Below are 12,823 nucleotides of genomic sequence, written 5' to 3'. Positions count from 1 at the left end.
CCCCCTCCGCCACCACTTCCTTTCACTAGTTTCAGCAATATAGATCCCTTGACAACATTACGTCAGCCTATCAACAAAATCCCTCCACCACCACCTCCTCCTCCGCCACCTTCTTCTAAAATCATCCCTCCACCCTCAGCTCAACCACCACCTCCTCCTCCTCCCCCGCCNCTTCTAAAATCATCCCTCCACCCTCAGCTCAACCACCACCACCTCCTCCTCCCCCGCCACCTCCTTTTAGAAGCATTCCTCAACCCTCAGCTCAACCACCACCGCCGCCACCGCGGCCACCTTCGTTTGGGAGCACAGGAAATAAATTTCAGGCGCAACCACCTCCACCTCCACCTCCTCCTCCAATTCAAGCAACTCCTGCTGTTAAATATGCACCGCCACCACCACCACCACCTCCTCCCCCTAAGGCTAATATTTCAAATGCCCCTAAGCCACCTCCTCCTCCGCCACTTCCTCCTTCATCTAAAAATTTGGGTGCTCCCCCTCCCCCTCCACCACCACCACTATCCAAGACCCCCGCTCCGCCTCCACCTCCACCACCACCACTATCCAAGACCTCTGCTCCGCCTCCACCTCCACCACCACCACTATCCAAGACCCCTGCTCCGCCTCCACCACCTGTATCCAAGACCCCCGCTCCTCCTCCTCCACCAGGGCTGGGTCGTGGTACAGGTAGTGGCCCACCACCACTGGGAGCAAAAGGTTCAACTGCACCACCACCACCTCCTTCTGCAGGAAGGGGCAGAGCTTCCTCAGGACTTGGAAGAGGCCGAGGCGGGAGTGTTCCTAATGCTGTACCTAAGAAAACCGTGCTAAAACCTTTGCATTGGTCTAAGGTTACTCGGCCAGCAAAAGGTAGTTTGTGGGCTGATACTCAGAAACAAGAAAATCAACAACGGTGGGTTCCTCTTCTGTTTTTCCGTCTTGTTTATGTTTTAGTTTGACATTCATGGTCTCTGAATAATTTAATTGATGGATGAAACAAAAGTCAACTGTCGTTCCAGTTCTGTCTTGCAGTTTTGATTGTCTCCCATTAGCTGCTATTTTTCTTTGAACTAATACGATGAATTTTACGAATCTTCATGACAGGGCCCCTGAAATAGATATATCAGAGCTCGAGAGTCTGTTTTCTGCAGTTTCAGATACCACTGCTAAGAAAAACACAGGTCGCCGGGGTTCTAGTATCAGCAAACCCGAGAAAGTTCAACTGGTAAGGCATCTCAATTTCACCTCTGTATACATATAACATTTATTATATGTAAATGACATTTTATAAACCAAAAATTAAGAGTGGATCAATTAAACAGGTATCACCTACAGCTATATAGTGTGTAATAACCAGATAATTACATGATGATATAAGGTTAACTTTGGCTACTAGAAAAAGTTGACAAATGATAGACATTGCAAATGTCACTTATTCCCGCAAATGGGTACTCTGTAACTAATACAAATGATTACGATTTTTGCCTCTTAGTTTCCTTATCTTTCATTTCTAACCTTTTTGCTTTGTTTGTATAGGTTGACCTGCGAAGAGCAAATAACTGTGAAATAATGCTTACGAAAATAAAGATTCCTCTACCAGATATGCTTGTAAGTGTTTGCTTTCAGTCTTTTCTGCTCATCATTTTGGCGTTGTAACAATAATGAAAGGTGGTTGTCATAAACATACATGTTTTGTTCTTTAGTGCTTACATATCTTTATCTAACATTTTGTATAGTTTCATCTCTTTTCAATGAATGTTTACAAGATTTCTAATACTGAATATTTCAAATAATTTTCTTATCTTAGAGTGCAGTTCTAGCCTTAGATTCATCAGCTCTGGACATCGACCAAGTTGAAAATCTCATCAAATTTTGCCCGACCAAGGAGGAAATGGAAATGTTAAGGGTAATTTCAAAATTTTATTGTCATATTTCTTTCTAAAGCCATCTTTCTTTCCCTTATGAAAGTTTAGTTAACGATATTTGATAAACAGTAAGCTTGATAAAAAATTTAAACCAAAGAAAGATCATGTTAATTTTTTTTCCTATCCACACTTCCTTATTTCCTGAAGCTAAATCATGTTGTTCTTGTTTCAGAATTATACTGGTGACAAGGAAATGCTCGGAAAGTGTGAACAGGTTTGTCCAGTTCTTAAAGCGTTGGATGATACTTGTATACATCTGTGCTCTGACTCTTAACCTTGCATATGTACCAGTTTTTCATGGAACTAATGAAGGTTCCACGTATTGAAGCTAAGTTACGAGTGTTTGGCTTTAAGATTACCTTTGCTTCTCAGGTAGAAAAGTGAAACTCTCTGAATTTGGTCGATCCTGTCTTAAGACATATTGTAATCGATGTTGTTTTTTGGTTCTTTTCAGGTTGACGAGTTAAAAAGCTGCCTAAATATAATAAACGCTGCTACTAAAGAGGTATAGTGGAGGGTGAGATCTTCTAAGTCATGGCAATATATCTCCATCTTGGTAATTAAGATTCATTATCATGTTCCAGGTGAAGGAGTCTGCAAAGTTGCGTCAAATTATGCAAACAATTTTAACACTGGGAAATGCTCTAAATCAGGGAACTGCGAGAGGTATCATGTTTTCCTATTGATTTCCAGTTTCATGATTTTTCTTAAAGTATTTGTTAGTGATGTAGTGACTTTGCGTTGCAGGATCTGCTGTGGGGTTCAAACTGGACAGTCTTCTTAAATTATCTGATACACGTGCCAGAAATAACAAAATGACTTTGATGCATTACTTATGCAAGGTAGAAATAGCCTCACTTGATTTTCTAATCTCAGTATTTCCAGAGCATGTTAGAAGTGCATCATACTGTTAATGCAGTTATTTGCCTAAGGTGCTGCGTAAAGATGAAACTTATACCTTATTTCCTTTTTACTGTTAAGCTTGTTGGTGAGAAAATGCCAGAACTGCTGGATTTTGCTAATGACCTTGTTCACTTAGAAGCTGCATCGAAGGTATGCTTGTTAATCATGCTTTCTTCTTTTCTTGTGCTAGATGCTAGAGCTTGCAATATGAACTTCCGCATTCTCACTTTCTATTATTTGTTTCCAAATATTGCAGATTGAATTGAAAACGTTGGCTGAAGAAATGCAAGCGGCGACTAAAGGCCTTGAAAAGGTTGAGCAAGAACTCATGGCTTCAGAAAATGATGGTGCCATTTCTTTGGGCTTCCGGAAGGTGAGCTACACAGTGAAAATGTGTTCTGAGTTTGCTCATATGGGTATCAGGAATGTGCATCTTGGTTAACTCATTGCCAAATGATAAGAACCACAAAATGTTTGTAGCTGTTTCAAATANGCTCCGCCTCCACCTCCACCACCACCACTATCCAAGACCTCTGCTCCGCCTCCACCTCCACCACCACCACTATCCAAGACCCCTGCTCCGCCTCCACCACCTGTATCCAAGACCCCCGCTCCTCCTCCTCCACCAGGGCTGGGTCGTGGTACAGGTAGTGGCCCACCACCACTGGGAGCAAAAGGTTCAACTGCACCACCACCACCTCCTTCTGCAGGAAGGGGCAGAGCTTCCTCAGGACTTGGAAGAGGCCGAGGCGGGAGTGTTCCTAATGCTGTACCTAAGAAAACCGTGCTAAAACCTTTGCATTGGTCTAAGGTTACTCGGCCAGCAAAAGGTAGTTTGTGGGCTGATACTCAGAAACAAGAAAATCAACAACGGTGGGTTCCTCTTCTGTTTTTCCGTCTTGTTTATGTTTTAGTTTGACATTCATGGTCTCTGAATAATTTAATTGATGGATGAAACAAAAGTCAACTGTCGTTCCAGTTCTGTCTTGCAGTTTTGATTGTCTCCCATTAGCTGCTATTTTTCTTTGAACTAATACGATGAATTTTACGAATCTTCATGACAGGGCCCCTGAAATAGATATATCAGAGCTCGAGAGTCTGTTTTCTGCAGTTTCAGATACCACTGCTAAGAAAAACACAGGTCGCCGGGGTTCTAGTATCAGCAAACCCGAGAAAGTTCAACTGGTAAGGCATCTCAATTTCACCTCTGTATACATATAACATTTATTATATGTAAATGACATTTTATAAACCAAAAATTAAGAGTGGATCAATTAAACAGGTATCACCTACAGCTATATAGTGTGTAATAACCAGATAATTACATGATGATATAAGGTTAACTTTGGCTACTAGAAAAAGTTGACAAATGATAGACATTGCAAATGTCACTTATTCCCGCAAATGGGTACTCTGTAACTAATACAAATGATTACGATTTTTGCCTCTTAGTTTCCTTATCTTTCATTTCTAACCTTTTTGCTTTGTTTGTATAGGTTGACCTGCGAAGAGCAAATAACTGTGAAATAATGCTTACGAAAATAAAGATTCCTCTACCAGATATGCTTGTAAGTGTTTGCTTTCAGTCTTTTCTGCTCATCATTTTGGCGTTGTAACAATAATGAAAGGTGGTTGTCATAAACATACATGTTTTGTTCTTTAGTGCTTACATATCTTTATCTAACATTTTGTATAGTTTCATCTCTTTTCAATGAATGTTTACAAGATTTCTAATACTGAATATTTCAAATAATTTTCTTATCTTAGAGTGCAGTTCTAGCCTTAGATTCATCAGCTCTGGACATCGACCAAGTTGAAAATCTCATCAAATTTTGCCCGACCAAGGAGGAAATGGAAATGTTAAGGGTAATTTCAAAATTTTATTGTCATATTTCTTTCTAAAGCCATCTTTCTTTCCCTTATGAAAGTTTAGTTAACGATATTTGATAAACAGTAAGCTTGATAAAAAATTTAAACCAAAGAAAGATCATGTTAATTTTTTTTCCTATCCACACTTCCTTATTTCCTGAAGCTAAATCATGTTGTTCTTGTTTCAGAATTATACTGGTGACAAGGAAATGCTCGGAAAGTGTGAACAGGTTTGTCCAGTTCTTAAAGCGTTGGATGATACTTGTATACATCTGTGCTCTGACTCTTAACCTTGCATATGTACCAGTTTTTCATGGAACTAATGAAGGTTCCACGTATTGAAGCTAAGTTACGAGTGTTTGGCTTTAAGATTACCTTTGCTTCTCAGGTAGAAAAGTGAAACTCTCTGAATTTGGTCGATCCTGTCTTAAGACATATTGTAATCGATGTTGTTTTTTGGTTCTTTTCAGGTTGACGAGTTAAAAAGCTGCCTAAATATAATAAACGCTGCTACTAAAGAGGTATAGTGGAGGGTGAGATCTTCTAAGTCATGGCAATATATCTCCATCTTGGTAATTAAGTTTCATTATCATGTTCCAGGTGAAGGAGTCTGCAAAGTTGCGTCAAATTATGCAAACAATTTTAACACTGGGAAATGCTCTAAATCAGGGAACTGCGAGAGGTATCATGTTTTCCTATTGATTTCCAGTTTCATGATTTTTCTTAAAGTATTTGTTAGTGATGTAGTGACTTTGCGTTGCAGGGTCTGCTGTGGGGTTCAAACTGGACAGTCTTCTTAAATTATCTGATACACGTGCCAGAAATAACAAAATGACTTTGATGCATTACTTATGCAAGGTAGAAATAGCCTCACTTGATTTTCTAATCTCAGTATTTCCAGAGCATGTTAGAAGTGCATCATACTGTTAATGCAGTTATTTGCCTAAGGTGCTGCGTAAAGATGAAACTTATACCTTATTTCCTTTTTACTGTTAAGCTTGTTGGTGAGAAAATGCCAGAACTGCTGGATTTTGCTAATGACCTTGTTCACTTAGAAGCTGCATCGAAGGTATGCTTGTTAATCATGCTTTCTTCTTTTCTTGTGCTAGATGCTAGAGCTTGCAATATGAACTTCCGCATTCTCACTTTCTATTATTTGTTTCCAAATATTGCAGATTGAATTGAAAACGTTGGCTGAAGAAATGCAAGCGGCGACTAAAGGCCTTGAAAAGGTTGAGCAAGAACTCATGGCTTCAGAAAATGATGGTGCCATTTCTTTGGGCTTCCGGAAGGTGAGCTACACAGTGAAAATGTGTTCTGAGTTTGCTCATATGGGTATCAGGAATGTGCATCTTGGTTAACTCATTGCCAAATGATAAGAACCACAAAATGTTTGTAGCTGTTTCAAATAAGATTACTTTATGTTTCAGGTCTTGAAGGATTTTCTTGATACCGCTGATGAGGAAGTGAAGACGCTTGCTTCGTTATATTCAGAAGTGGTGAGTTATAACAACTCCTCAGTTACTTTCACCCTTCTGGGACAAGCAATTCGAACTCATGTTCCAATCCTAATATTAGATATATGTTATTCACAGGGAAGAAATGCAGATTCTTTGTCTCACTACTTCGGTGAAGATCCAGCTCGATGTCCTTTCGAGCAAGGTACATGCACTAATCTCTTCTTCTAGATTGTCTAAAGCCATTANCCGTGCTAAAACCTTTGCATTGGTCTAAGGTTACTCGGCCAGCAAAAGGTAGTTTGTGGGCTGATACTCAGAAACAAGAAAATCAACAACGGTGGGTTCCTCTTCTGTTTTTCCGTCTTGTTTATGTTTTAGTTTGACATTCATGGTCTCTGAATAATTTAATTGATGGATGAAACAAAAGTCAACTGTCGTTCCAGTTCTGTCTTGCAGTTTTGATTGTCTCCCATTAGNACTGGAGAAAGAAGCAATAAAGGAGAAGTCAGCAACAAAGAAAGATGGCGCTGATAACGATAACGATCTTATCCAGCAGATCCATAGACATAGAACATGAAACAAACATTGTTCTTTAACTCTGAAGACCCGAAGATTTCGGATCGCTAAAAGCTTTTCTTTATAGGAGTCAATGTTGCACATACGGAACGAGAGACGAAGTAGTCAATTTCGATGATGTTCGATGGAAGTGTTTTTTTAATCTCTGATCACTTCATTGATGTAAAAATCAGAGGTTCGTGTTTATGTCCTAGAAACTATTTGAACTTTTGTAGAATNATTAAACAGGTATCACCTACAGCTATATAGTGTGTAATAACCAGATAATTACATGATGATATAAGGTTAACTTTGGCTACTAGAAAAAGTTGACAAATGATAGACATTGCAAATGTCACTTATTCCCGCAAATGGGTACTCTGTAACTAATACAAATGATTACGATTTTTGCCTCTTAGTTTCCTTATCTTTCATTTCTAACCTTTTTGCTTTGTTTGTATAGGTTGACCTGCGAAGAGCAAATAACTGTGAAATAATGCTTACGAAAATAAAGATTCCTCTACCAGATATGCTTGTAAGTGTTTGCTTTCAGTCTTTTCTGCTCATCATTTTGGCGTTGTAACAATAATGAAAGGTGGTTGTCATAAACATACATGTTTTGTTCTTTAGTGCTTACATATCTTTATCTAACATTTTGTATAGTTTCATCTCTTTTCAATGAATGTTTACAAGATTTCTAATACTGAATATTTCAAATAATTTTCTTATCTTAGAGTGCAGTTCTAGCCTTAGATTCATCAGCTCTGGACATCGACCAAGTTGAAAATCTCATCAAATTTTGCCCGACCAAGGAGGAAATGGAAATGTTAAGGGTAATTTCAAAATTTTATTGTCATATTTCTTTCTAAAGCCATCTTTCTTTCCCTTATGAAAGTTTAGTTAACGATATTTGATAAACAGTAAGCTTGATAAAAAATTTAAACCAAAGAAAGATCATGTTAATTTTTTTTCCTATCCACACTTCCTTATTTCCTGAAGCTAAATCATGTTGTTCTTGTTTCAGAATTATACTGGTGACAAGGAAATGCTCGGAAAGTGTGAACAGGTTTGTCCAGTTCTTAAAGCGTTGGATGATACTTGTATACATCTGTGCTCTGACTCTTAACCTTGCATATGTACCAGTTTTTCATGGAACTAATGAAGGTTCCACGTATTGAAGCTAAGTTACGAGTGTTTGGCTTTAAGATTACCTTTGCTTCTCAGGTAGAAAAGTGAAACTCTCTGAATTTGGTCGATCCTGTCTTAAGACATATTGTAATCGATGTTGTTTTTTGGTTCTTTTCAGGTTGACGAGTTAAAAAGCTGCCTAAATATAATAAACGCTGCTACTAAAGAGGTATAGTGGAGGGTGAGATCTTCTAAGTCATGGCAATATATCTCCATCTTGGTAATTAAGTTTCATTATCATGTTCCAGGTGAAGGAGTCTGCAAAGTTGCGTCAAATTATGCAAACAATTTTAACACTGGGAAATGCTCTAAATCAGGGAACTGCGAGAGGTATCATGTTTTCCTATTGATTTCCAGTTTCATGATTTTTCTTAAAGTATTTGTTAGTGATGTAGTGACTTTGCGTTGCAGGGTCTGCTGTGGGGTTCAAACTGGACAGTCTTCTTAAATTATCTGATACACGTGCCAGAAATAACAAAATGACTTTGATGCATTACTTATGCAAGGTAGAAATAGCCTCACTTGATTTTCTAATCTCAGTATTTCCAGAGCATGTTAGAAGTGCATCATACTGTTAATGCAGTTATTTGCCTAAGGTGCTGCGTAAAGATGAAACTTATACCTTATTTCCTTTTTACTGTTAAGCTTGTTGGTGAGAAAATGCCAGAACTGCTGGATTTTGCTAATGACCTTGTTCACTTAGAAGCTGCATCGAAGGTATGCTTGTTAATCATGCTTTCTTCTTTTCTTGTGCTAGATGCTAGAGCTTGCAATATGAACTTCCGCATTCTCACTTTCTATTATTTGTTTCCAAATATTGCAGATTGAATTGAAAACGTTGGCTGAAGAAATGCAAGCGGCGACTAAAGGCCTTGAAAAGGTTGAGCAAGAACTCATGGCTTCAGAAAATGATGGTGCCATTTCTTTGGGCTTCCGGAAGGTGAGCTACACAGTGAAAATGTGTTCTGAGTTTGCTCATATGGGTATCAGGAATGTGCATCTTGGTTAACTCATTGCCAAATGATAAGAACCACAAAATGTTTGTAGCTGTTTCAAATAAGATTACTTTATGTTTCAGGTCTTGAAGGATTTTCTTGATACCGCTGATGAGGAAGTGAAGACGCTTGCTTCGTTATATTCAGAAGTGGTGAGTTATAACAACTCCTCAGTTACTTTCACCCTTCTGGGACAAGCAATTCGAACTCATGTTCCAATCCTAATATTAGATATATGTTATTCACAGGGAAGAAATGCAGATTCTTTGTCTCACTACTTCGGTGAAGATCCAGCTCGATGTCCTTTCGAGCAAGGTACATGCACTAATCTCTTCTTCTAGATTGTCTAAAGCCATTATGGGACAAGTGCATCTCTATTCATTTCTAATCCGACCATTGTTCCCATCTGCAGTGACCAAGATTCTGACTCTTTTCATGAAGACGTTCATAAAATCTCGAGAGGAGAATGAAAAACAAGCCGAGGCTGATAAGAAGAAACTGGAGAAAGAAGCAATAAAGGAGAAGTCAGCAACAAAGAAAGATGGCGCTGATAACGATAACGATCTTATCCAGCAGATCCATAGACATAGAACATGAAACAAACATTGTTCTTTAACTCTGAAGACCCGAAGATTTCGGATCGCTAAAAGCTTTTCTTTATAGGAGTCAATGTTGCACATACGGAACGAGAGACGAAGTAGTCAATTTCGATGATGTTCGATGGAAGTGTTTTTTTAATCTCTGATCACTTCATTGATGTAAAAATCAGAGGTTCGTGTTTATGTCCTAGAAACTATTTGAACTTTTGTAGAATCCAAAAGTTATATTATCATCACTGTGCAGAGAAAAACATTTTTCTTTTCCAAAGAATAATAAATGTTTACTTTTTACTTGTCTGCACAACATAGTGCAGAGAAATTATCAGAAGCATTGGTCAATTCTAACAAATTCTACATTTGTTGTTCTAGCACAAGATTTTTGCTTCTTCAGTTGAGCTTGCTCTTTGTTTTCAGTTTTGCAAAGATGAAGACTTAAGACAGAGCAGATGAAACTTCATCTCGGGAAGCATCCATTGGAAGTACTGGTCCAGATGGTATGTCGAGAGGTTTTGTCCTCCTTGTCACTGTCAATTTCAACCCTTCTGTCGTATGTATTGTAGCTCCTGTAGTCATTTTCACCTGTCCATCCACAAAACGAAATTCGAGAAACGAACTAATCATCAGTGATATTTCAGTTTGAGTTTCAAGTTTTATCTTAGCTCAGTTTTTAAAATATTTCTGTTGTTTTGAGATTGAACAGAAGGAGTTTGCTGATGACCATACCGGAGGAGCCCCTGGTGCAGTCTGAAAGTTAAATCTTCGAATAAGCATTGCGATTGCTACCACATTCTACAAACAGAGATTTCTGTGACTACAAGAACATCTGAAGCAGGTACTCATATGTAACAAGTATTGATGTCAATAAAATCTTTACCTCATACGAAGCAAACATATCGCCTATACATTTCCGCGGTCCTCCACCAAAAGGTAAGTAACTGGAGAAGAAAAGTTCTTGATATAATCAAAACTATAATCAAATGAGAAGTGACAAGCAAAAAGCTAGTACCTGAAGTTTTGGTTTGTCTCATTTGGGTTTGGTCCATCTAGAGGCCATCTCTCGGGATTAAACTTCTCCGCTTCATCCCAATGAAGAGGACTTCGATGTAGATTCCAAACCGAGATAAAGAAATCCTCTCCCCTGGTTGGTTTTTCAAACACAATATTTTATCATAACTCATAAACTGCATTCTAGAAGGCAAGCTAATTGCCAAAACGCAGATAAACGAAAACCACAATATTGAAGTTCCCTGACCTTTTTATGGGATACTGTCCAAGCATATCGCTCTCTAGAGACCGACGAATCAGTACTGGTGGTTGTGGATATAGTCTTAATGACTGCACATCATTTAAAGTAAAAAAGGTAAAACCAATGATCTTCTTTTTTGTCTGAACCAGTAAATTCAATTGCCTTTTTACCTCATTCATGACTCGGGTAGTGTATTTCAGCTTCTTCATATCTTCTATGGTTGGGAATCTATCCCCAATAACAGAATCAACCTAAAATAAAACCAAACAGTTCTTTTTAACATGTGAATATTCTTCTAAGATCATTTGCAAAAATCATGTATATCCATACCTCTTCCTGGAGTTTGGCAACTACACTAGGTTCCTGCACAATACCAACAATTGTTATAAAAAATTTGGGAGCAAATCAAATCAACTGCTTTTGTTTAGGTTGATAATGTCCATTCTCTACCGTAGTTAAAAGGTAAAAGGTCCATGTTAATACTGCAGCTGATGTTTCATGTCCTGCTATAAGCATTGTCATTAAGTCATCACGGAGCTGCTTGCTAGAGACCTGAAAACAAATTGGGAAGAAACACATGTCATTTTAAAGATGCGTTGCAGCTGATACCTATTGGATTCCAAAACAACAGACTATATTATTACATCATCTCCTGAAGCCAAAAGAAAGTGAAGGATGCTAGGATCTCTTTCGTTCATATATTCCTCGTGAAACTGCAACTCCTCTTCTTCTACCATTCTCTGTGTAAGAAGACAACAAATGTAATGAGGATACAAAGAGCTATGAACAATTCTTGGACATAACTCCGAGTTATACCTTGCATGTTGCGATCAATTCATCAAGAGTGTCATTGATCAACTTCAGGGAAGAAGCAACTTTCCTCTGACGAGGTGATATATCTTTCCAAATCGGTAAGTCCCAAACAGGAATAGGTGAAACACTTCTGTCTTCAGCTTCTCTTAGAACAGTGTAAACTGCCTAACAAAGAGAACACAAAAAGCTTTTCATCCAAACAAACACACAGAAAGGTAAATAAAAAAAGTACTGAAAGCAAATGTATGTAATCATGAGAGAACCTCGATGACACCGGTATCATTTGTTAACGAGTCAAAGTCGTAATTGAAAACGGCCTTGCCGATAATATCAAGTGTCAAACGAGAGAAGAGTGATTCCATCTCTACTTCTTCCCCTTTTGATGCAGCAGCATCAAGCTTCTGACAAAGTCTATCTGAAGCTTCTCCAAATAAGCTAATCATAGCTGCTACGTACTATAAAAGAGAGACAAGAAAATGAAAACAATGATTTATATCTTTCAACTTAAAGAATCATACATTATTGAGAAATTGGTTTACCTTTAGATGCAATGCAGGAACAATGGCACGCCTTCTTCTACGCCATATCTCCCCATCAGCTGGTATGAGTCCTTTTCCCATCACAAAATCTAGAATTTCAGCTAAAATCCCCTAAGATTTACAAGTAGATATGTATAAGGAAAAGCACCAAACTCTAAGATCATATTCATCTGTAAAAATTATTGGTGCTACTACTAAGTTACTATACCTTGGAGTAAGCTTTAGCGTTGTCCTTCAATATATGCTTAGCAATAGAAGGATCCGAGACGATCAAGAACGACTACCAACACCAAAAATGATATAGATTCATAATTATACTCAAAGCCAAGTACTGTTTTTTTAACCCTTAAGCTAAGAAAAGAAATCAGAAGATAAAACCAAAAAAGACAAACCTTTGGCCCAAAGGTCAACCTAAAAATACCACCATAAGTAAGGAAAAGCTCATACAAAGGGATGAAGAAAGCCTCATTACGAACCGCCTGAATCGAGCCTTTGGCCTCTGGAATCTTGGGGTAGTCTTGGTCAGAGCCAGTCCAATCAAAGAAGAAATCAAGAACATTGTTTGGAACTCCAAGCTTTGATAAACCATTCTTCACTGTAGATGGAAAACTTTCACAAACACAAACAAAAGACAGACCAAGAAACCATATATGTCAAAATCAGATCATGTATGATTACTGAAACTAAACTCAAATCTCTAATCCATGATTCTTGTTCTTTTTTTTTTTTTTTTT

At 38.1% G+C, this 12,823-nt stretch overlaps 3 protein-coding genes across 3 annotated transcripts in view; 2 read left to right on the top strand and 1 right to left on the bottom strand.

The window, feature by feature from the left end:
• The window catches only part of LOC104779019 (formin-like protein 14), a 7,195-nt gene extending 3,890 nt beyond the window's left edge, over positions 1 to 3,305 (top strand). Inside the window, exons 7-17 of the mRNA XM_010503419.2 lie at positions 140 to 910; positions 1,102 to 1,222; positions 1,534 to 1,605; positions 1,805 to 1,903; positions 2,095 to 2,136; positions 2,214 to 2,294; positions 2,377 to 2,427; positions 2,507 to 2,588; positions 2,670 to 2,764; positions 2,904 to 2,975; positions 3,082 to 3,305. Of these exons, the coding sequence (XP_010501721.1) occupies positions 140 to 910; positions 1,102 to 1,222; positions 1,534 to 1,605; positions 1,805 to 1,903; positions 2,095 to 2,136; positions 2,214 to 2,294; positions 2,377 to 2,427; positions 2,507 to 2,588; positions 2,670 to 2,764; positions 2,904 to 2,975; positions 3,082 to 3,267 (1,672 nt within the window). The 3' untranslated portion in view covers positions 3,268 to 3,305. The remainder of the gene's footprint in view (positions 1 to 139; positions 911 to 1,101; positions 1,223 to 1,533; positions 1,606 to 1,804; positions 1,904 to 2,094; positions 2,137 to 2,213; positions 2,295 to 2,376; positions 2,428 to 2,506; positions 2,589 to 2,669; positions 2,765 to 2,903; positions 2,976 to 3,081) is intronic.
• LOC104779017 (formin-like protein 14) lies at positions 7,152 to 9,782 on the top strand. The gene is made up of 12 exons (XM_019243785.1): positions 7,152 to 7,244; positions 7,444 to 7,542; positions 7,734 to 7,775; positions 7,853 to 7,933; positions 8,016 to 8,066; positions 8,146 to 8,227; positions 8,309 to 8,403; positions 8,543 to 8,614; positions 8,721 to 8,837; positions 8,976 to 9,044; positions 9,141 to 9,207; positions 9,305 to 9,782. The coding sequence occupies exons 1-12, from the start codon at positions 7,206 to 7,208 to the stop codon at positions 9,487 to 9,489; spliced, it is 999 nt and encodes a 332-aa protein (XP_019099330.1). The 5' UTR covers positions 7,152 to 7,205; the 3' UTR covers positions 9,490 to 9,782.
• The window catches only part of LOC104777209 (protein LUTEIN DEFICIENT 5, chloroplastic-like), a 3,867-nt gene continuing 776 nt past the window's right edge, over positions 9,733 to 12,823 (bottom strand). Inside the window, exons 2-15 of the mRNA XM_010501422.2 lie at positions 12,482 to 12,698; positions 12,298 to 12,369; positions 12,090 to 12,200; positions 11,814 to 12,005; positions 11,554 to 11,715; positions 11,382 to 11,477; positions 11,188 to 11,289; positions 11,068 to 11,100; positions 10,908 to 10,988; positions 10,744 to 10,826; positions 10,498 to 10,629; positions 10,366 to 10,426; positions 10,215 to 10,280; positions 9,733 to 10,070 (exon numbers count right to left, since the gene is read on the bottom strand). Of these exons, the coding sequence (XP_010499724.1) occupies positions 9,924 to 10,070; positions 10,215 to 10,280; positions 10,366 to 10,426; positions 10,498 to 10,629; positions 10,744 to 10,826; positions 10,908 to 10,988; positions 11,068 to 11,100; positions 11,188 to 11,289; positions 11,382 to 11,477; positions 11,554 to 11,715; positions 11,814 to 12,005; positions 12,090 to 12,200; positions 12,298 to 12,369; positions 12,482 to 12,698 (1,555 nt within the window). The 3' untranslated portion in view covers positions 9,733 to 9,923. The remainder of the gene's footprint in view (positions 10,071 to 10,214; positions 10,281 to 10,365; positions 10,427 to 10,497; positions 10,630 to 10,743; positions 10,827 to 10,907; positions 10,989 to 11,067; positions 11,101 to 11,187; positions 11,290 to 11,381; positions 11,478 to 11,553; positions 11,716 to 11,813; positions 12,006 to 12,089; positions 12,201 to 12,297; positions 12,370 to 12,481; positions 12,699 to 12,823) is intronic.

Source organism: Camelina sativa, chromosome 3 (genome assembly GCF_000633955.1).
Source record: "Camelina sativa cultivar DH55 chromosome 3, Cs, whole genome shotgun sequence".
NCBI lineage: Eukaryota > Viridiplantae > Streptophyta > Magnoliopsida > Brassicales > Brassicaceae > Camelina > Camelina sativa.
This window is presented reverse-complemented; position numbering and strand designations above follow the sequence as displayed.